The sequence below is a fragment of the Tenrec ecaudatus genome, chromosome 1 (assembly GCF_050624435.1).
Source record: "Tenrec ecaudatus isolate mTenEca1 chromosome 1, mTenEca1.hap1, whole genome shotgun sequence".
NCBI lineage: Eukaryota > Metazoa > Chordata > Mammalia > Afrosoricida > Tenrecidae > Tenrec > Tenrec ecaudatus.
This window is the reverse complement of record NC_134530.1, coordinates 76376179-76399740: the sequence shown is the minus strand read 5'-3', so window position 1 is coordinate 76399740 and position 23562 is coordinate 76376179. Positions and strand designations below refer to the sequence as shown.

General features: G+C 40.9%; 1 protein-coding gene and 1 pseudogene across 1 annotated transcript in view; both read right to left on the bottom strand.

Annotated features, from left to right (window-relative positions):
- Positions 1-1595: 1595 nt before the first annotated feature.
- On the bottom strand, positions 1596-3762 carry LOC142427372 (RNA transcription, translation and transport factor protein pseudogene; annotated as a pseudogene).
- Positions 3763-6434: 2672 nt separating this feature from the next.
- Positions 6435-23562, bottom strand: part of C1H1orf185 (chromosome 1 C1orf185 homolog) — a 44810-nt gene continuing 27682 nt past the window's right edge. The window contains exons 4-5 of the mRNA XM_075532563.1: positions 12267-12303; positions 6435-6832 (exon numbers count right to left, since the gene is read on the bottom strand). Of these exons, the coding sequence (XP_075388678.1) occupies positions 6435-6832; positions 12267-12303 (435 nt within the window). The remainder of the gene's footprint in view (positions 6833-12266; positions 12304-23562) is intronic.

Sequence of the window (23562 nt, the reverse complement as noted above, 5' to 3'; positions counted from 1 at the left end):
AAAGAGCTAGGAGTCAAAGGGCATTCATGGAGGTCTAGACAAAGACATGTACATGCAAATATATATAGGATGATGGGGAAATAGATCTATGTGTCTATATTTATAGGTCAAGTATTAAGGTGGCGGAAGGACCTTGGGCCTCTACTCAAACACTCCCTCAATGCATGAATACCTTCTTTTATTAAATTGGAACTCTATGATGCTCACTCTCCCAACACAACGGCTGGAGCCAAAGTGGGTGAACAAGTAAATGTGGTGAAGAAAGCTGATGGTGCCCGGCTATCAAAAGAGATAGTGACTGGGGTCTTAAAGGCTTGAAGATAAACAAGCAGCCATCTAGCTCAGAAGCAACAAAGTCCACATGGAAGAACACACCAGCCTGTGTGATCGAGTGGTCCCAAAGGGATCAGTTACCAGGCATCAAAGAACAAAAAATCATATCATTGACTGCACACCTCCATGATAGGATCGCTGAAGACAAATGGGTGCATAAGCAAATGTGGTGAAGAAAGCTGATGGTGCCCGGCTATCAAAAGAGATAGTGTCTGGGGTCTTAAAGGCTTGAAGGTGAACAAGCGGCCATCTAGCTCAGAAGCAAATAAGCCCACATGGAAGAAGCACACCGGCCAGTGCGATCACGAGGTGCCCAAGGGACCAGGTATAAGGCATCATGCAAAAAAGAAAAGATATAAGTGTGTGTATGTATGTGTATATATGTGTATATGTATATATGTATGTGTATATATGTATATATATATCATATTAAATGAAGGGGGAAGTGCAGAGTGGAGACCCAAGGCCCAATTGTCGGCCAATGGAGATCCCCTCATAGAGGGGCTTAGGAGAGGAGATGGGTTAATTAGGGTGTGAGGTAGTATCGATGAAGAACACAGCTTTCCCCCAGATCCTGGATGCTTCCTCCCCCCAACTACCATGATCCGAATTCTACCTTGCAGGGCTGGATAGGACAGAGGCTGTACACTGGTACATATGAGGGTTGGAGGTACAGGGAATCCAGGGTGGATGATACCTTCAGGACCAAAGGTGTGAGGGACGATGCTGAGAGAGTGGAGGGTGAGTGGGTTGGAAAGGGGGAACTGATTACAAGGATCCACATGTGACCTCTTCCCTGGGAGAGGGACAGCAGAGAAGGGGGGAAGGAGACTCCGGATAGGGCAAGATATGACAAAATAACGAGGTATAAATTACCAAGGGCATATGAGGGAGGGGGGAATAGGGAGGGAGGGGGAAAAAAAAGAGGACCTGATGCAAGGGGCTTAAGTGGAGAGCAAATGCCTTGAGAATGATTGGGGCAGGGAATGTATGGATGTGCTTTATACAATTGATGTATGTATATGTATGGATTGTGGTAAGAGTTGTTTGAGTCCCTAATAAAATGTAAAAGAAGAAAAGAGAAAAAAATGATTAGGGCAAAGACTGTACAGATGTACTTTATACAATTGATGTATGTATATGTATGAACTGTGAAAAGAATTGTATGAGCCCCAATAAATTGTTAAAATAAAAAAATTAAAAAAAAAGAAAAAATAAAAAAAAGAAAAAAAGCTATGATGGTAATTATCTAGAACATAAGTCTATTTTCTGTGATTTGTCCCCGAAAATGTGACATTTTTATTTCCAAACACATACCAGAAGTGTACAACGGTCCCCCACTGTCCCAAGCAGGTGAGACACTGACGTGTTCCTCTTCCAACTGTGCCCAGTCTGTGGTCTGTCTTTGGATCCGCAGTGATGGACTGAGCAGCGACGATGGCTTCGTTGATTGTTGTCTGCAGCTCTCTGAGTTCTTCTATCTGCAGCAATTGGAGAATCCGAGCAGCTTCACTAAGAACTGCATCTCCTGCATCAAATCCAAGACTATGCTTGTCTAAAGCAACAGGCAAGCCCTCTTTTGTTGGATGAGCTTTAGCAACTGCATCCTGCGTCAGGCGCTCCTGAACCAAAATTCGAATTGCCTTTAGCATTACCAGGTCATCATCATGGCGCTGAATCTGACGAAGATTAGCCAAAGCCATTACACCAGCCTTGAAATCAGGGTTATTTACATCCAAGTTGATCAGTGGCTCGGCATTTTTAGCTGCATTGTCAACATTTTTTGAATTATCAGGAACTGTGTCCTTGTATTTTTCAGCATTATCTCCATATTCGAGTCTAACAGCTAAGCCAAGAAGCCAGTCAATTGCTTCTTGTCAATCTGGAATCTTGAAAGGACAGTTAACATCTTTGAGATACTTTTCTAAGAACTTGGGCCAATCGCTGCTATGGATGTTTCTTAAATTCCCTCTGTCTTCAATCTTGTACTATCTGATTTTCTGGTCTTCAAGCCACACAATAAAATTTCTAAATTCTGTTTCATCTTTGCAGTTGAAGCCGGTAGGGTTGTGATAATCGAGGGCCGTCAGCTTGCGTCAAAATATGGTCACGGCTTCCCGCAGCGGTCCCCGCGCTGCAGCCGGCAGACAGGAGGCGAGGCCGAAGATCTATGATTTACTAGGAGATAAACATCCAAAGATAGATACTTTATATTACCTTTTAAAGAGATAGTTAATACATTTTTGTTGTTTTAAGTGGGTTGCTACATCATGTGAGTCAAAAGCATTATCTTACTATTTTTAAGTTGAGGTTAATATGGCTAAGATATAAATGAATTCCAAGTAGACGGTTAGACTGTGATGGTTTGTATTAACTGTACTAAGCTGTAACTATGTTCCCCAGAATCCCTTTCACTATATGGTTCCATGTTCAAGGAGGCAAAAAGATGCATGTAAGAAATGTTTGGAAATTAGAATTGAAGCAGAGATCATTACCCTGTGAAGATCATCATGCTTAGTGTGTAACCAACAGAATAGAGAGAGGTCAGTGGGTTCTAACTTTTCATTTTCTCTACGTCTAATTCTGTTTTTCAATGTCCTTCTCTTCCTCCTAACTGCCGATATTATTGACAACATTCTCAGACCCACCACTAGATTCCTGGCGGCACGGTTAAAGACAGTTACAACTCAGAGGCATAGCTTGCTTCCTTAGACAGCTCTTATGAGCCGTTGCCTCCTAGTCTTGCTGTGGTAGTTGGAGAGATGGCTTCTGAGATTAACAGATGGGTGGCTCCTATGATTCTCCATCTTCTCCAACTTTAACTTCTCTGGATGCTCTTCTGTGTACAATAGAAATCCTATAATAAATGCTTTACTTCACACATGATAGGGCTCTTTCTCCCTGACTGAACTTTGACTGGTACCCAAGAGAATTCTGAATGGAATCTGAGCCTGTGTTTCACCTAGCTCTGAGGCTCAATTATAACTTATGCTTTCTGCATTTTGTTGTTCAACCATTATTTGGACTCAGTGTAAGAAACAACATATTTTATTTCCTAAGGTAATTTGAGTTATTTTACAGGTACATATTTGCAATGTAAATAACTGTAGCTAATATCCAAAGGCAATGTTAATGACTGAATAAAGAGTACAATGAAATTAGTTGCTATACAAATGGCCCCATAATTATTTTTGTAGTATAAAAACATCAGGAGATAATTAGTCACGGTTTTCTTGTGTTTCTTCATATCTAATGAGCAAATAAATAAACTTTATGTTCTAAACTATCTTTTAAGGATGTTTATGTAACAAACAGAATGGAAGATAGAAATAGTACCTCCTTCTGGAGCAAAAAGTAGTCATGCTTTATGGACAGTATAATAAAGAAAATGTTTGCTATTGCCGCAAGGAACGGGTATGCTGTGTTCATGATAACATATCTTGAGTTCCCTAAACTCAGGGTTCCTGTCCTGTACCGTAAACCACTGTATGTGTTGGTATTGTCCGGACTTCACGCTGTCTTGTTGCACCTGGGCACAGAAAACCGGCACAAAAGTGATGATACTCTACCTACTAAAATTACTATGAATAATAAACTTTCCTAAAATTCAAGCATTTCATGTCTTCTATAAGAATCCATGAAATTGTTGTAAGTTACCATACTTACAGATGAAATATCAGACCCCCTATAGTTCTTAAACATAAGGCTACTTTATAATGATGTATAATAATTTCAGAAGTACTGCTCACTGGAATTTTCAGAGAAAATGATTTGCACATATGTGATATGGAGTTTAAAAAATTTTTTTAGTTCAAGGATCATTTGTTGGCCTTTAGGAGTGTTTTCCAGTCCAGTCTGTTGGGGCCACACGCCCAGGCCCCAAAGTCCACCTTCAGCATTCCCTGAGGACCTTGTCGCTCCATTCCCTTGCTGTTCTGCTGCACTCCCCCAGTGCTTTGCCTCGGTGTGGTGGGATCAGGTTGGGCACAATTCCCACACTGTGTCTCCGGTGCTGTCCCCTGCAGGGCCATGGGTCAGTGAGGGGCGTCATGTCTCATAGTGGGCTGGCCATGTGGTCCTCTCTGTGGACTGGCTGCTCTAATTAGGGTCATCGGCCTCAGGGCCTGGTGTAAAATTTTAATAAACAAGTAAATGCATTAGGTTTTGAATAAATACATTCAATGTATTATATCATTATAGTATGATAATTACTTTATATGCATAAGTCTCATTTGTAATATGGACAAGAGTTTATATATAATAACAGAAATAAGCTCTAGTTTATGCAAAGAGGAGAATCTGTTATAAATTTAGAAGGGAAGCCAAAGCCAAGAACAACACTTAAAGCCAGTCATCAGAGATGATATCCAGTAATAGAAATCAAATATTGCTAGCTTAAGCACAAAAGAGAATTTATAATTAGAATACAAGGGTGCCTTACCAAGCAGGGTAGGGGTTATAGCCATACTTAATAAGCAGCTGGGACAAGAGAATGGAGCACTCTTATAAATCCAGGACTCATGCTCTCCTGGTCGCTCAGCTCTGATTTTCATTTTGTAAATGCTTCATTGCTCTGTCACTGCATATTTTGTGCTTTATTCTCTTTCTAACACATAGGCAGGACACATCTTCCCAGTTTACAGTCTCTCTACTCCAGAGACTCTTCAGGGAAGGCCAGAATCTCTCCTCTCCAACTTTACACTCTCAAGGAGTTTTTAAGACCTTACCTAAATGAGAGGGAACTATCTTTTTCAGAGCTGGGAACCCTGTCGGTGTAGTGGTTATGGGCTGGCCTGTGATTTGCATGGATGGCAGTTTGGAACCACTAGTAGCTCCGCAGGAGGAAGAGTGGGATTTTTACTCCCATAAACAGTTGCAGTCTTGGAAACCCAAGACCTTACGCTAAAATAGCTGCTTCCCTAGATTTAGGGGGTAGGTATAGAAACGCATGCTCACAATCAGGTGACTGCTTCAAAAGAAAGAAGTCTTCTAATTGCTTTTAATATGCATTTACCCTGGGGCAGAAATGATGGGCCTGGAATAACTTTATTATCTCATTTTAGACAAGTTTCTTTTCATTTAGGAGTCCTTGGTGAAGTTCATGATTAAGCACTCTACTGTCAAGCAAAGAATTTCCCATTCAAACCCAACCAAAGGCCCTTGGAAGAAAAATCTGATGATCATGCCCTTGACAGCCTTGTGACGTTGCTGGTCTCCTCTGTGACACTTGACATCAATCAAATCCAGGTGATGTCAACCACTTCTGTTATGTTTTTAATTTATTGTAATAGATATAATTTATCCCTTCAGGAGATATGTTTGGTATGAGTAATTTAAGCACAAAAGATTTGACTTTGTTTATTATTCTTCCCAAGAGAAAGAAGGAGGATTCATTACATGGAGGCATTTTGGGCCAAGAAAAAAAATTTTTTTTAATTAAAAAAAATTACATGGTGAGTGTCAGGAAGCCCTCAGAATCAAAATAGGAATTTGATCAATGATCTCAGACAAGCAAAACTCTGATGTATCTAGTCGGAGTCAAGCGCCTAAGAACACAACAGATCCTGTTCTTGTCACGGTGGGTGGAGAGTTAGGCGGTAATTCTAAGAACTAGAGATGGAAGAGGAGAGGAAAGACCAGTCTTTCCTGGTTTCTTCACAATCACAGGCACAAACAATATATCTCACCACAGTATGGCATAGGAGTTGAATGGCGAGTGATTTCTGTGTCTAAAATTTAGAAAAGCTATTATTCCCCCAGTCCTACCCACACTAAAATAAAACTGAAAATGTCAAAAGTAGAAAGCTAGGCTGTGACTGTTTTATTAAAAATGCTTGTGCTGAGGATATCTCAAAAGCTCTCTATTACTTATTATGTCCTTTGATGAGATACAATCAGTTAAGATTAATGTCAAGAATAACACTGTAGTTCTTCCTATAATTTTTGCTTCTAGAAGTAAGAACAAGCAAGGGACACTGGAGCACTCTTATGTCAAAGAACAAAAATGCAGTAGTATGGATATGCTAAGAGACTCAGAAGCTGGTCATTCCATTTTAACTTTACCCAATTTCAGTTATATACAAGGTTTCAAAAGAAGAAAGTCATTCATTATCATGTGGAAGGTTTTGTATTTCAACCTCTGAATTTCTTCGTGAAAATATTTCCTTAATGCTGTCATCTTTTTGATCACCACCACATGTTATATTCGGTACATGTTCATTACAGTGTTCTTCTAATGAAATGGTTGACAAGTATGAAAATACTTTTTCCATTATTGGGCCCCCGACAAAAGGCATGCCAGAGTTCTTGTCCCCCAGAGAATCATCCGAAAACCAGTCATCAGTTGCTTCTATGCTTTGGCTGTAGTAGGAATCCGATGGCAATGTTGATAAGTTCCTTGTAACACTGCTGCAATTTGTGGTTGAGCTAGCCTCTGATGGGTCACTAGTGACCATATGTGGTTCAAAGCAGAATTCATCTTTAGGGTGGTCTTTAATCTCTGTAAAAGAAAATTAGACTTACATGAATATAACAGAGGCACAGACCAAATCTGAATTATGAGGACAAGGTTGATTTTTTAAATTCAGCCTCTTTTAAGGCAGTGGTTCTCAACCTCCCTAATGCCCCTACATTTTAATATATTTCCTCATGTTGTGGTGACCCCCAACCATAAAATTATTTTCTTTGCTACTTCATAATTGTAATTTTGATACTGTTATGAATTGGGTGACCCCCTGTGAAAGGGTCATCCGACCCCCAAAGGGATCACAACTTACAGGTTGAAAACCAGTTTTTGTTTTTAAGTCATTTTATTGGGGATTCGTACAACTCTTACCACAATCCATCCATCCATCCATTGTGTCAAGCACATTTGTACATTTGTTGCCATAATCATTCTCAAAGCACTTGCTTTCTACTTGAGCCCTTGGTATCACCTCCTCATTTTCCCCTCCCTCCCCACGTCCCCTTCCTCATGAACCCTTGATAATTTATAAATTATTATTTTGTCATGTCTTACACTGTCTGACGTCTCCTTCACCCACTTTTCTGTTGTCCATCCCCCAGGGAGGGGGGTATATGTAGATCCTTGTAATTGGTTCCTCCTTTCTACCCCACCTTCCCTCCACCCTCCTGGTATCATCACTCTCACCACTTGTCCTGAAGGGTTCATCTGTCCTGGATTCCCTGTTTCCAGTTCCTATTTGTACCAGTGTCTAGCTAGATTTGTAAGGTAGAATTGGGATCATTATAGTGGGGGGAAGGAAGCATTTAAGAACTAGAGGAAAATTGTATGTTTCATCGTTCCTACACTCCACCCTGACTGGTTCATCTTCTCCTTGTGACCCTTCTGTCAGGGGATGCCCAGTTGCCTACAGATGGGCTTTGGATCTCCACTCCGCACTTCCCCTCATTCACAATGATAGGATTTTTTTGTTCTTTGATTCCTGATACCTGATCCCATTGACACCTCCTGATCACACAGGTTGGTGTGCTTCTTCCATGTGGGCTTTGTTGCTTCTCAGCTAGATGGCCACTTGTTTATTTTCAACCCTTTAAGATCCCAGACACTATATCTTTTTGATAGCTGGGCACCATCAGCTTTCTTCACCACATTTGCTTATGTACGCACTCTGTCTTCAACAATCATGTTGAGAAAGTGAGCATTATGGAATGCCAGTTTAATGGAACAAAATGTTCTTGCATTGAGGGAGTGCTTGAGTGGAGGCCCAATGTCCATCTACCTTAATACTAAACCTATAAATATATTCACATAGATCTATTTCCCCATCATCATATATAAATATATATGGACATGCCTGTATTTAGACCTCTATAAATGCCCTTTGCCTCCTACTTCTTTCCTCTATTTCCTTTTACTTTCCTCTTGTCCCACTATCACGCTCAGCCTTCATGTGGGTTTCAGTCATTCCTCTCAGTTACATTGCTAATGTTCAAGCCCTACCAGACCTCTTACACCCTCCTCGCCACTGATTTTGGATCACTTGTTGTTCCCTTGTTCCTGGGTTTGTTAACACCCACTTCCTGTCCCCCTCCTCCCCCTCTCCCATGTCCCCCCGGAACCGTTGGTCCAAGTTGTTTTCTCCTCCAGATTGTTCATCCCGTCTATCTTATCTAGATAGACCTGCAGAGACAATAATAAGCACAAAAACAAGACAAAGAAAAACAAAGCAACAAAAGAAAACAAAACAACAATCACCAAAAAACAATGAAAGGGAAAAAAAGAAAAGCCTGTAAATAGTTCAAGGTCTGTTTCTTGACCTTTAGGAGTGTTTTCAGGTTGAGTTTGATGGGGTGCCACACCCTGGCCCCAAAGTCTGTTTTTGATATTCCCTGGGGTCTTCCTTGCTCTCCTCCCCTTGCTGTTCTGTTGTCTGCTCTTAATGTTTTGCCTCAGTGTGGTGGGGTTAGATCGGGAGCAATTCCCACAGTGTCTCCAGTGATGTCCGCTGTAGGGTTGTGGGTCAGTGAGGGATGTCGTATCTCAGAGGGGGCCAGCCATATGGTCCTCTGTGCATTGGCTGCTCTGAGCAGGTATATCGTCCTCAAGACTTGGTGGGCCAGGATGTGCTCCACTCTTTCTTCCTCCCCCTTCATTTGCTCCCATGTGCTCTGGTCAGACACATCCCTCTCCCTGAGCTGTAGCTTCAGTGCTGTCCTCTGAAGTGAATTTTTTGAGGGGGCGGGGAGGAGAGGCTGATGTCCACATAGTTGGGATTGGGGCTGGCCCCTCAAACCTCTCTACTGGTTCCCTGCTTCATGCCGCCATGTTGCATTCACATCTTGGAGCACCAGGAGAACCGCTGTTTTAAGGGCTATCATAGACAAGAAAATGCTGTAGAGAGAAGTCTGAGTTGCTATCATCAACATGGGATGTTAAGTATGTATTTGGGGAGTTATAGTATTTTTGTGATAAGAGTAGAAAACTTATTTTAAATAAAATCAAATGGAAGTATGGTATATAACTTTAGCTAAATATTGCCTTATTTTGTTTTAAATCAGTTAAAAATAGATGTCTTCTTGAACAGGTAAATTTTAAAAGTTTGGTCCACAGTGAAAAGGCCTATGGGTTGGGTCTACACTAAAAAATGAAGAAATAACATTCTTATAATACCTACTGTCACACTGTCATGGAATTCCAGTCTATAGTGGCCAGCAGGACAGAGCAGGCCTAACTGCTCCACAGGGTTTCTGAGTCTATGAATTTTTACAGGAAGAGCCAGTCTGACCTTTCTCCCAGGGAGTAGCTTGTTGCTTTGAACCACTGATCTACTGGTAAGCAGCTCGACATTTAACCCATTATGCCACCAGGCTCCTAACATTCCTTTAGGGCCCTACAATTTGCAATGAAATTATTCCCCTTAATAATTCTTTAAGGTAGATATTATTAGCACCATTGCACAATAGTGGCAACAGGCTTAGAGAAGTGACCCAACTAATAGACATCACCCTAGATAATAGAAACTCTCATGGTGTCATTCATGTTGGACATTTAATATTAGAAGTGATAAGTCTTACCACTGTCATGGTGGTGTATTGTTTATGCATTGGGCTACTAACTGCAAAAATGTTAAGTTTTAAAATAATCCTCACATAGCTTTTGTAATATTTTACCCATTAGCCTTTAATATTTTACATATTATCTCTTAAAGCGGAATCCAAACTTTATGACATTTTAAATTCAGCATTTCTAAGCTTATGTAAGAGGTAACATTTTCCAGAAGAAATAATAGGAGCCCTGGTAGTACAGTGAGGTAAGTGTTGGGATCTATACTTAAGACTGGCTGTTCAAATCCACCAGCCCCTTCTCCAGATAAAGATGAGACTGCCTGCTTCAGGCAACATTCACAAAATATAGGAAACTCTGTAAAGGATCCCAATGAATCAGAATCAAGTCTAAGGCATCAAAAGAATATGGAAAATAATATTGAAATATCTAAAGGATTACAAAGGTATATCTTTTCACTTTTAGGTATTACTGTATAGCATTAACTATGACACCACCTTCCTCATGCTGCAACCCTTGAATACAGTTCCTCATGTTGTGGTGAGCCCCCCCAACCATAAAATTATTTTTGTTGCTACTTCATAACTGTAATTTTGCTACTGTTATGAATTGGGCAACCCTTGTGAAAGGGTCATTCAACCTCCAAAGGGGTCAGCGACCCACAGGTTGAGAACTCTGCCTGAAGGTATAACTAAGAGACAAATATTAAAAATATAACTTTATTTAAGATATGGGTATGATAAAGAATTTATCTTTACCCAAAGTGGTTTGTCCATTGTTACTGAGAACCCTTGAAACATTGGAATTTTGATAAAGATTCCAGACTTGAGTGACAGGTTATGCCAAGAAGCAACTTGCTGGCCAGATCTGAGGTTACTACCTCACATGATTGCCTCATGGTGATCAGGCCAGAGAATTCTACCTCAGTCTGCCTGGAGACCACTTTGTAGTATCAACTGTCTTTCAGTATCGTGTGATGATCACCTCATGGTGGCCAGGCCAGAGTCTCCTAACTAGCAATCGTCTCCTGATAGCCCCCAACCTCAAGGGACAGAGGCTGGATTTCAACCAGCCAGCCAAAATTCTAGACATCAAGTCTTGATTAGCTTCCTGGTTGGGAAAACTAGCTCTTCTTGGGTGAGTGTCAAAAGCCCTTTGGGGACACAGGAAGTCTGTGTGGGGAACCCTTTCAGAGTTTGCCCTATGTACCTCTTCTTTAGGCCGATCCTGATTTGTAGTCTTTATAAGAAAACTGTAATGATAATTATAGCACGTTCCTTGTATTCTATGAGTTATTTCAGCAAATTTTTTAACCTGAGGAGGTACCAGCTGTGAGCAGGTCAGAAGTTAGGGGGTGAGGAACCCTTTGGTGGCATCCTGAATGGAGAGAAGGAAACCCCAGGAATCTATGGCCAGCAGGTGAGCTGAGGGTCCCCTAACCTTGCAACCGATGCCACCTACTTAGCAGCCTGAAAGACCATGCCATTTTAACTTTGAGATCTGGCTGAGTTCCGGGGGGCTTGAGTCAGAGAGGTAAGCAAGGTGCAGCTGGTGTCAAAGAAGTGAAAAAATAGGGATTTGATTATGCTGGTTATTTTCTTCATACTATGACACTGAAAGTTTTGCTTTTGTAAAAAATACACGCATTTGCATATTAATAGATATAAATTAAAATTTCATGGTACTTAAACATTCATATGTAATATTTAGATCAGATATTTTCTGGTGAAAATATAGACACCAAAACATGCCAATTCCTTTCAACATGTACAGTTGATCAACACAGGTTGCACACTTCACACTGTCCTGACCTTATTGTTTCACCACCATTAATATATAACCTCTGTTCATTAAAGTTCTCGCTGTACTTTAGACTGTTGTCATTTCAATCTCATACAGGTCATTCTTCAGTAGGGCATAGTGCTCAAGGCAGACATTCTTTATTTATTGAGATAAATTGTTGTTTCATTTAAAGATGCCTTCATTGGATAGTGTTGAATCTGGGTTCAAAAGTTATTTCCAAACAATAGGCTCAGAGGTTTCTCAAATTTCAACTCCAGTATGAAGTCTTATTTCCAATAATAATGTGAAATTAGGATAACCTCTCAATTCTTTCAAATATGAATTGTTGTAAGTTGAAAAGTAAGTTTTCTCTTTAAGTATTAAGAATAAAAACCTTTTACAATAACTGATGCAATGGTTTATCAGGGAGGGGATGGGATGGGAAGGGTAAGGGGATTTGGCAAGCAAATGATGAATGTGGGGGGGAAGGAGGGAGCATTAGAACTGATTGTGATAATGCATATACAACTCTTTTGAAAAGCAATTTAACTACACAAGTGTATTATATGTGAATATATATATTACTTTAAAACTACATTTAAAAAGGGGGAAAATGAATAAGTACCTTTTTTATGTGCCGTTTCATTTTTTCTTGATTCCTCCTACATAAAAAAAGTTTTTTGTATTTTAAAAGCTGAAAGTAGTTTTGAAATAATTTCTTTAATATATTTATATACAAGTAATATATTCTAATATCATAAATATTTAATGTAAAAAATTCCCCACAAGATAAATCTCTTTTACCAAAATGTGGAGTGGAAACCAAAGGCTGAAGCTGAAGGTCTTTCTAAAGCAGATAACCTCATCTTTCTCCCGCTGTGCGGCAGTGCATTTGAACTGCCGGCATTGGGTCAGCAGCCCGAAACTTACCCCGCACTACCATCAGGGTTCTTATAAATCAGTGCAATTTTGTAATTAAATTCAAATTAAATATTCCCTAAGAGTCAGAAGAAAAAGAAAAAGTTAGCACATCATCTGAAAAGAATTTGAACTGGTTCAAAAAGGCAGTCAGTCTGCAGCAAAGGGGAGAAAGGGTGAAGGAACGTTCAAACAGAATTATTTCTATCTTCACTAATTTAGAGTCATTTGGTCAGACCTGTAATTGTTTTTATTGTTATTGTTAGGTGCCAGTTAGCCAATTTGTTGTAGGTCAGAACTAGAAAGGGCTAAAAACAAATACTTAGACTAAGTCATTTCATGTTGGAACATTAACAACCGACAAAAGAAAAAAAAGCGATTTCTAGCTGAAGGTTTTTATAAAACTGGAAATAATCTTTTAAAGCAAATAAAGTACTTGTTTAAACAATATATTCCAGATGTGTTCTGGGAAGTGTAGTGGTTCTGAAACTCTTGGGACTATGAATCCCCTGGCATGCTTGTGAAAATGCTGATTCATGGGCATTCAAGCACACCCTACTGGAAGGGAACTCCTGAAAGTGGGGTTTGGGAGTCCACATTTACATCACTTTGCAGTGGTTCTGATCCATGTGTTCCTGAGACCACAAACTATAACCGTGGGCTAGTGTATCCGGTGGTTGAGATGAGTGGGTAACGATAAGACTGGAGAAAGGGTTACTAGTGTTAGTTTTCTTTGCTGACCTACATTGTCTGCTATTTCCTTTCCCGTCTCCACTCCAGGACTTGCTTAAGATACATAGATGCATTCTAACACATAAGCAATTTTCTTAAAATCCATTTTTTGCCGCTTTCACTTTTTACTTAAATTCCAGTATGAACTTCCTGAACTTATTTTGTCTAGACTTAGGGTCAGTTCAATTTGTGACTCATATATACATTACCCAAGTATAAAGATTGCTTCTCGGTCTTTAATTTGCCTATTAATTACCTAGAGAGCTAGTTAAAATGTAGATGTAGGAGATCTGGAGTGGGAACTGAGATTCTGGTTTTTTTAAATTTATTTTTTTAAGTTGGGATTTAATACATATACCATGTCATTCCATATTTCAATCATGTCAAATAGAGTGTACAGTTGCTACCACAATCAGTTTCCAAACATTCTTTTTCTACATGGACTCTTTGACATATTGTCCTTTTTACCACCACCCCTACTTTATTTACCCCTTCTCCCCAAACCCCTTATTCTACTTGCTGTCCCTATAGGTTCATCAGTCCTGGGTTTCATACCGAAAAACAGAAAAGCATATAACACAGCTTCAAGAGAGTGACCTCCATTGACATAGCACCTCTGAGAAATACTCTAATATGACCAAACAAAAACCAAAGAAATCAATACAACCCAGAAATACTGAAATATTTGAAAACCAGATCAGGTCCAGCCCACATCATATGGGGATCTACTGACAAAGTGTTCAGGTCAGCTGCAAGCCTTTGATCTTCTATTCGCCTCTCTCCCAAGCACTCTGGTTAGTGACCATTTTTCTCCAAGTCCTTCAACTTTAGATGGGGGAGATTCTGCATTTTTAAGGGTAGACTCTGCACCACTATTGAAGTAGTAAGGCCCTAGACTGATTATAATTCTTCCTGAACTTAGATAATGACAAATATGGGCTCTTTTTTTTGGTACTGCTTCTATGAATAGGTAGAATTTTTCTAGAGGAAAATTTAACAGATCCACTTCTAGGAATTATCCAAGGAAATAATTTTGGATTTGTGTAAACATTGTTACTGAGATGTTTATCACAATATTGTTTAGGATTGTATAGAACCTGGAATTGGAAAACTAAGAAGGAAATGTTAACACAATGGATAGACTATGAACTATTAAAAATTGTTGTGCTGTGAGAAAATAAATAATAAAATAAAACAGACATGTAAAAAAGATAGAAAAACATTTTTAAAATTTGTCTTGTTTGGAAATATAGCATTTTTGTTATGTTAACTAGACCATATGTAAGAGTGGATTCTACCTCACTATGAGACTTGATGTCCCTCACTGACCCATGGCCCTACAGGGGACAGCACCTGAGGCACAGTGTGGGAATTGCGCCCAAAATGATCCCGCCACACCGAGGCAAAGCACTGGGGGAGTGCAGCGGAACAGCAAGGGAATGGAGTGGCAAGGTCCCCAGGGATTGCTGAAGGTGGACTTTGGGGCCAGGGCGTCGTGCCCCAACAGACTGGACTGGAAAACACGCCTAAAGGCCAACAAATGACCCTTGAACTAACTTCAAGCTTTTCTTTCTTGTTGTGTTTTGTTCTTTGTCAGTGGTTTGTTGTTGTTTTGTGTGTATTGTTGCTTGGTTTTGCTCTGTCTTGTTTTTGTGCATGTTATTATCTCCACAGGTCTGTCTAAATAAGATAGGCTGGATGAACAATCTGTAGGAAAAACAACGGAACCGACAGTTCCAGGGGGGTGGGGTGGGAAAGGGAGAGGGGGAGGTGGGGAGAAAGGAAGTGGTGTTAACAAACCCAGGGACAAGGGAACAACAAGTGATCCAAATTGGTGGTGAGGTGGGTGTGGGAGGCCTGGTAGGACATGATCAAGGGTAATGAATGAAGAGGTATTGCTGAAACCCAGGTGGGGGTGGAGCATGATAGTGGGACAGGAGGAAAGTCAAGGGAAATAGAGGAAAGAACTGGGAGGCAAAGGGAATTTATAAAGATCTAGATAAATACATGTACATATGCAAATATATTTACATATGAGGATGGGGAAATAGATCTATGTGCCTATATTTATAGGTTTAGTATTAAGGTAGCAAAAGGACATTGGGTCTCCACTCAAGTACTCCCTCAATGCAAGAATACTTTCTTCTATTAAATTGGCATTCTATGATGCTCACCCTTCCGACACAACTACTGAAGTCAAAGCGGGTGAATAAGCAAATGTGGTGAAGAAAGCTGATGGTGCCTAGGTATCAAAAGATATAGCATCTGGGGTCTTAAAGGCTTGAAGATTAAACAAGTGGCCATCTAGCTCAGAAGCAACAAAGCCCACATGGAAGAACACATCAGCCTGTGTGATCACGAGGTTCCTAAGGGATCAGTTATCAGGGATCAAAGAACAAAATATCATATCATTGGTTGCACACCTCCATGATACGATCACTGAGGACAAACGGGTGCATAAGCAAACATGGCAAAAAAAACAACTGATGGTGCCCGACTATCAAAAGGTATAGCATCTGGGGTCTTAAAGGCTTGAAGGTAAACAAGCGGCCATCTAGCTCAGAAGCAACAAAGCCCACGTGGAAGAAGCACACCAGCCTGTGCGATCATGAGGTGTTGAAGGGATCAGGTATAAGGCATCATCAGAACAAAAATATATTACCATAGTGAATGAGGGGGGGAGTGCAGAGTGGAGACCCAAAGCCCATTTGTAGGCCACTGGAGATCCCCTTGCAGAGGGGTCTAGAGGAGGAGACGGGCCAGTCAAGGTGCACTGATGAAAAACACAACTTTACTCTATCATGATATGAATTCTACCTTGCAAGTCTACCTAGACCAGAGAATGTACACTGGTACAGATAAGAACTGGAAACACAGGGAATCCAGGGCGTATGATCCCTTCAGGACCAGTGGTCTGAGTGGCAATACTGGGAGGGTAGAGGGAGAATGGGTTGGAAAGAGGGAACCTATTATAAGGATCTACATGTGACTTCCTCCCTGGGGGACGGACAACAGAAAAGGGAGTGAAGGGAGACGTTGGACAGGGCAAGGTACGACAAAATAATAATTTATAAATTATCAAGGGCTCATGAGGGAGGCAGGAGCGGGGAGGGGGTAAAAAGAGGAGCTGATGCCAGGGGCTTAAGTGGAGAGTAAATGTTTTGAAAATAATGAGGGCAATGAATGTATAGATGTGCTTTACACAATTGATGTATTATGGATTGTGATAAGAGTTGTATGAGCCCCTAATAAAATGATTAAAAAAAAAGAGAGTGGATTCTAACTCTATTTACTTCTGAGTAATACAAAGAGCAGATATTACACAGACACAGGCAGAAGAGAAAGACATTTGACAGTGATAGATTCTAGACAGCTACTTTAAGCTGAATAGACAAATACCACCCACTAGAGCAGTGGTTCTCAACTTTCCTAATGCTGCGACCCTTTCATGAAGTTCCTCATGTTGTGGTAACCCTACCCCACCAACCATAAAATTATTTTTGTTGCTACTTCATAACTGTAATTTTGGTACTGTTATGAATTGGTGACCCCTGTGAAAGGGTCATTTGACTCCCAAAGAGGTCATGACTCATGGGTTACGAACTGCTGCACTAGAGCAACCACCTGAATTCTTATTTCTAGGGCCCTAATCTATATGGGTGGAGTAGAGCCTGTGGGAGTAGTCTTCAGAACATTCATTTGCTGATGGGACACAGCTCAAAATGAGGAGGACTAAGGTGTGCCTAACCAAACCACAAATCTGCATGTGAAAGTTGGACATTGCTTGGATCCATAACCAGTGCTCATTGAAGCAGCAGTGAGAGATTAATCGATGCCTTACATTGGATAAATGCAGTACACAATATCTTTTGTAAAGTGTTGAAAAACAAGGCTATTACCTGATTACAAAGGTGTACCTGACCAAGTCATGGTGTTTTCAGTCACGTCATCTGCATGTGAAAGTTGGACATTGAATAAGGAAGACCAAAGAAGAATCAACGCTGATGAATTATGGTGCTGGGGAAGAGTTTTGAAAATACCACAGACTGTCAAGAAGACAAACAAATATGTCTTGGAAGAAGTATAGTCAGACTGTTTCTTACGGACAAAAGTGGTAAGACTTCATTTCATGTACGAGATGTTACCCCCACTCCAAACCGAAATTGCGCTGGGTGGAGCTAAGCTTATGTAGTACACATTTTTCTCACGAGGCAAACATCTGACAACTCGCTTAGTTAGTTCACCCAGTAGTGTCACCTGGGAAGGTTCTCTCTGCTTGCAAGAACGGCAAGACTTCATCTTATGCACTTAGGACATATTGTCAGGAGAGACTAGTCCTTGGAGAAAGACATGTAATGTTTGGTAAAGTGTAGGTGCTGTGAAAGAGAAAAGTCCTCAAGGAGATGAATTGACACCACGGTTACAATAATAAGCTCAATCATGGGAACAATTGTGAGGATGGTGAGGGTCTGGGGAGTGTTTTGTTCTGTTGTACATAAGGTTGCTGTGGGTCAGAACTGACTAGATGGCACTTAACAACATCAACAAGGTTGCCCTATCCAACTTTGAGCCAACAAACTGGATAGCCTTAATGACAACAACAGAATCTCATTTTCAAAAGCAATAAAAATAGATAAATTAACAGTGTTTGCTTGTTTGTTTGTTTTAAACATTATATTGAGGTTTGGGTGAATGGTTACAGAGCATGTTAGTTTCCCAATCAGTAATTATATGTGTTTTTAGGTGATATTATTTATAATCCCTTAATATAACAGTGTTATTCTCAGGGTCCCCATTTCTATCCATCCACTTTTCAGTCCCTACCTGAACCCTGTTTTTGGGTAAATACACTCCACTGCAGAAAGATCCGACAGTCTGCTTCAGTAAAGATTACAGCCTTGGAAACTCGGTGGGCCGTTCTATCCCGTCCTGTGTAGCTATGAGTTTACTCAATTAGGTGATAATGAATGACAAGTAAGGTGGCTCTAATAAAAAGGACAGATAAAAGTGCTAGAAAGGATCTAGACCACTGGAACCCTCATATACCATGATAGAAGGTAAAATAGTGCAGGGGTTTGGGGGGAAAAAAACATCTGACAGATCTTCAAAGTCTAGATAGAGTTACCATATGATCCATCAGTTCCATTCATAACTATATTTTCAAGAGAAATAAAAACATAGCCACAAAATTTGCATACAAGTATTCATATCAGCATTATTCATAATTATGTAACAGTTGTAAAACCAAAATGTTTGTCAATGAATGTATAAGCAAAATATGGTATCATAAATGCAAAAGAATATTATTCAGTAATAAAATGAATGAAGTGCTGATATGTGCTGCAACATGGCTGTATCTTGAAAATATGAAATAAGCCAGTCACAAAAGACATGCTGTATGTTGAGAATAGTCAAATCTATAGAGACAGAAAGTGGATTAGTGGTTGTAAGGGCTAGAACTTTGTGTCAGGGTTGTATCCTTTAATCACCCTTAGTCAGTGTGTATGCTGATAAAACAATCCAAAAAACTTGACTCTGTGAAGAATACGGCATCAGGATTGGAGGAAGATGTATTAACCAGTGTGTGATATGCCGGTGACACAACCTGACTTGCTGAAAATGAACAGGTCTTGAAGCACTTGCTGATGAATATCAAGGATTTCAGCCGTTGGTATGGATTGCAATTCATTGTAAAGAAAAGCAAAGTTCTTACAAATTGGCAAGCAGATAAATCATGATAAATGGGGGGGGGGATCGCAGTTGCCAATGTTTCATATTGTATCTATAATCAATGGTCATGAAAGCAGCAGTCAAGAAATCAAATTATACACTGCATTGGGAAAAGCCTTGGTACAAGACCTCCTTCAACTGTGGAAGAGCAAGGATGCTACAAGCTATGGTGTTTTAATCACCTCACATGCATGTGCAAGTTGGACACATCTATGTGAAACTGAAGAAGAATTAATACATTTGAGTTATGCTGCTGGCAAAGAATATTGAAAGTATTATGAACTGCCAAAAGAACAAACAGATCTGTCTTGGAAGAAGTACAGACAGAATACTCATTAGAAGTGAGGCTAGCAAAGACTTGGAAACAGCCTAAGTTTCCATTGATAGACGAGTGGATTAGCAAACTTTGGCACATACACACAATGGAGTACTATGCAGCACTGAAAAGCACGGATGAGCACATGAAACACATTATTTCATGGGAAGAGCTGGAAGGAATTATGTTAAGCGAGGTAAGCCAGACCCAAAGGGACAGGTACAACATGAGTCCCCTGAGGTAAGTACAATCAGCATGACAGAAATAGAAGAATAAGCGTCTATCCCACAATAAACGGGGGGAAGCATAGATAGTTGGAGGGAGGACAGGCCACACTTAGGGAGGTACATGAGAGCCCAGCATAAAGAAGGGGAAGTGGGGCAGGAGGAGGGAGAACCGGGATGGGGAGAAACCGAGTGGATGGTATGGGGGGGAACAGGGTACTAACCCACCCGGGGGAGAGTATCGGTTGTGTCCCCACAGATCTGGAACATGCATACGGACCCCACCACGACACACCAAACAAGGAGGGCAACGCAAAGTACAGAGGACTACACAAAGAGGCTGGACGACATGCTGGCCCAAACCAGAATTAGACCGACCCCCACATTCGAAGGGAATACCACAGAAAATGAAAATAGATCGTCTGGTGTGGGAAAGGAACTGACCTACCACACCACATCCAGAAGGAAGCTGAAACAAAGGAAGGAGAAAGGACGTAGTAGAGTACACCTGGGTCCACCAAGCCCAAGGTCGATAGACCAGCTCGAAGGGTCCACCGTACAGAGAGGACCACACAGCTGGCCACACTGCGAGATGCGACATCCTGTACCAACACATGGCCCTACCCAGGACAGCACCTGAGACACAGTGGGGGATGTGCGACTGAGCTGACCCCACCACACTGAGGCAAACACTGGGGGCATGCAAGGGAGCAGCGGAGGAAGCAGAGCAAAGGGATACCGAGGGAGTATAAAGGATGGACTTTCTGGCCAGGACGTGGCACCTCACAAGCTACATCTAGAAAACACTCCTAAAGACCAACGAACTGACCTTGAACTACTAGCAATTTTTCTTTTAATATTAGCTATCTTTTAGTTTTGTCTTTTTTTTTCCTTTTCTTTTTTTTTACCTTGTAAATTTTGTAGGTTAGTGGCTTTTCTGAGTATCAGCGTGTCGGTGTTGCTGCTGTCGATGCTATGTTCATATGTGCCACTTAGGCACTGTCAAAGTCATCTGCATTTGTATGCACATATTACTATATCAGCAGATCCACCTAGACAAGATAGGCCGGACAAATAATGAGAGAAGAAAATAACGGGACCAACAGTCCTGGAGGGACATGAGAGCGTGGGAAATAGGGGAAGGGAGGAGGTGTCGCCCAACACAGGGACAAGGGAACAGCGAGTGGTTCAAAACCAGAGGAGGGAGGGGAGGGGAGGACTGATATGGAGTGACCAAGAGCAAGGTAACTGAGAGGAATTACTGAAACCAGAATGAAGGCTAAACATGGTAGTGGGATGGGAGGAAAGCAAAAGGAAATAAGAGGAAAGGAGTAGGAGGCAAAGTGCATACAGAGAAGCCTAAATACAGCATGTGCGTATGTAAATATATTTATGATTATGGGGGCAATAGACTTATGTGCATATATTTATAGGTTCAGTAGTAGGGTAGCAGATGGACATTGGGCCTCCTCATGCATAATCCCCCAATACAATAGCACCTCACCCTGCTAAACAGTCATTCCATGATACCCACCTTCCTGACATGATCACTGAAGACAGACGTGTGTGTAAGCAAACATGGTGAAGAAAGCTGATGGTGCCCAGCTATCAAAAAGATATAGTGTCTGGGGTCTTAAAGGCTTGAAGGCAAACAAGCGGCCATCTAGCTCAGAAGCAACAAAGCCCACAGAGAAGAAGCACACGGCCTAAGCGAATACAAGGTGTTGAATGGATCATGTAGCAGACACCAAGGAACCAAAACAATCATTGTGTGATCACCTTCCTCACATAATCGCTGAAGACAAAAGTGTGCATAAGCAAGTGTGGTGAAGAAGGCTGATGGTGCCCGGCTACTGAGAGATATAGTGTCTGGGGTCTTAAAGGCCTGAAAGCAAACAAGAGGCCATCTAGCCCAGAAGCAACAAAGCCCACACGGAAGCAGCACACCAACATAGGTGACCGTGAAGGGCAGAGGAGACCAGGTCTCAAACAACAAAGGTGGGGTGGTGGTGAGAATCACATCACCGTGAATGAGGGGGAGTGCATGATGGGGACCCAATGCCCATCTGTAGACAGCTGGACATCCCTTCCAGAGGGGTAGTGGGGAGGAGATGAGTCACTCAGGGTTCAGTGTGGCAACAATGAAACTCAAAATCTTCCTCTAGTTCCTGAATGCTTCCTCCCCTCCCAATTATCATGACCCCAACTCTACCTTTGCGAACTGGTTATGCCAGAGGATGTACAGCGGTGCAGTAGGGATCTGGAAACACAAGGAATCTAGGACAGACGAACCCCTCAACACCCGCGGTAGGAGTGGTGACACCAGGATGGAAGGGGGTGTAGAAAGGGAGAACCGATCTTGGAGATCTGTGTGTAACCTCTCTGGGAGATGGGCAATGGGGAAGTGGGTGAGGGGAGACACCGGGGAATGTAAGATAAGATATAATAATTATTTATAAACTATCAAGAGACCAGGTGGAAGGGGGAAGCGAGGAGGGAGGGGGTGGGGGAGGGGGGAAAATAAGGGAAACCCAGCTGATTCCAGGAACCCAAGTGGAAGGTGAATTATGAGAATGACGAGTGCAAAGAATGTATAAGGGTGCTTTGCTCAATTGATGTATGTACAGATTATGATAAGAGCTGTATAAGCCCCAATAAAAAGATTTATTAATTAAAAATGTTTTAAAATATATTTTTTTAAAAAAAGAAGTGAGGCTAGCAAGACTTTGTCTCACACACTTTGGACATGTTATCAGGAGAAACCAGTCCCTGGAAAAGAATATCATGCTTAGTGAAGTAAAAGTTCAAAATTTAAAAAAAATTTTAAAGTTTAGTGAAAAAGACGACCATTAAGGGGATAGAGTGACCCATGGCTGGCACATTGGGGTCCAGCATAGCAATAATTGTAAAGACGGCCCAGTACTGAGTAGGGTTTCATTCTGTGCCACTAGAATGGCTGTGACTCAGAACTGACTCCATAGCACCTAATGACAACAACAAGGGGCTAGGAGGAGTGACTGCTAATAAGCATTTCATTCACTGCAATCAACCTGTTTCCAATTCATAGCAACCCTACAGGACAGAACAGAACTGCTCCTGGGGGGCTTGCAAGACTGTAATTCTTCACAGGAGAAGACTGGTTTTGAACTACTAACTTTGTTCTAGAGAAGCTCACATATAACCCACTATGCTACTGGAGCTCTTTCTAATGAGTGTGGGATTTCTTTTCTTGAGGTGATAAAAAGTTCTCAAATTTACTCCACTGAAATGTATTCTTTAAAAGAGTGAATTGTATGATATGTGAATTATATCTTAATAAAGTTACTTGAGTGGGAATCAATTCAATGGCAACTACCAAAAATAATGAAGCAGTTATGTAGAAAATAAAAAATAGCTCCAAACTATAAAACTTTTATGAAGAACATAGGAAAAAAATCTTTGTGACCAAGGGTTCTTGGAAATGATACCAAAAAGATGAACAGTAAAGGAGAAAAATAGATTTATTAAACTTAGTTAAAATATAAAATTTTGCCTTGGAAAAGATCCCCATTAAAAGAACGAAAAGAGAATCATAAATTGGGAGAAAATAATTGCAAATCACATGTCTGGAAAAGGATTCCTATTCAGAATTCACAGAACCCTCTAAAACAAGCAGTCCAATTTTAAAATAAAAAAGACTTGAACAGATACTTCACTAAAGATGGCATATGAATAACAAATAAAACATGAAAAGATGTTCAACATTACTGCCTATTAGAGAAATGCAAATTCAAATCACTGCACATCTCTTTAGAATGTCTAAAATAGGATGAACTTTCTGGAGGAAAAACAACAGGACTGACAGTTCTGGGGAGACATGGGATAGGAGGAGGTGGGGGGTAAGGAAGTGGTGTTAACAAACCCAGGGACAAGGGAACAACAAGGGATCCAAATTGGTGGTGAGGTGGGAAAAAAAAGAATGTCTAAAATAAATAATACTCTACGGTACAAAATACTCAAAA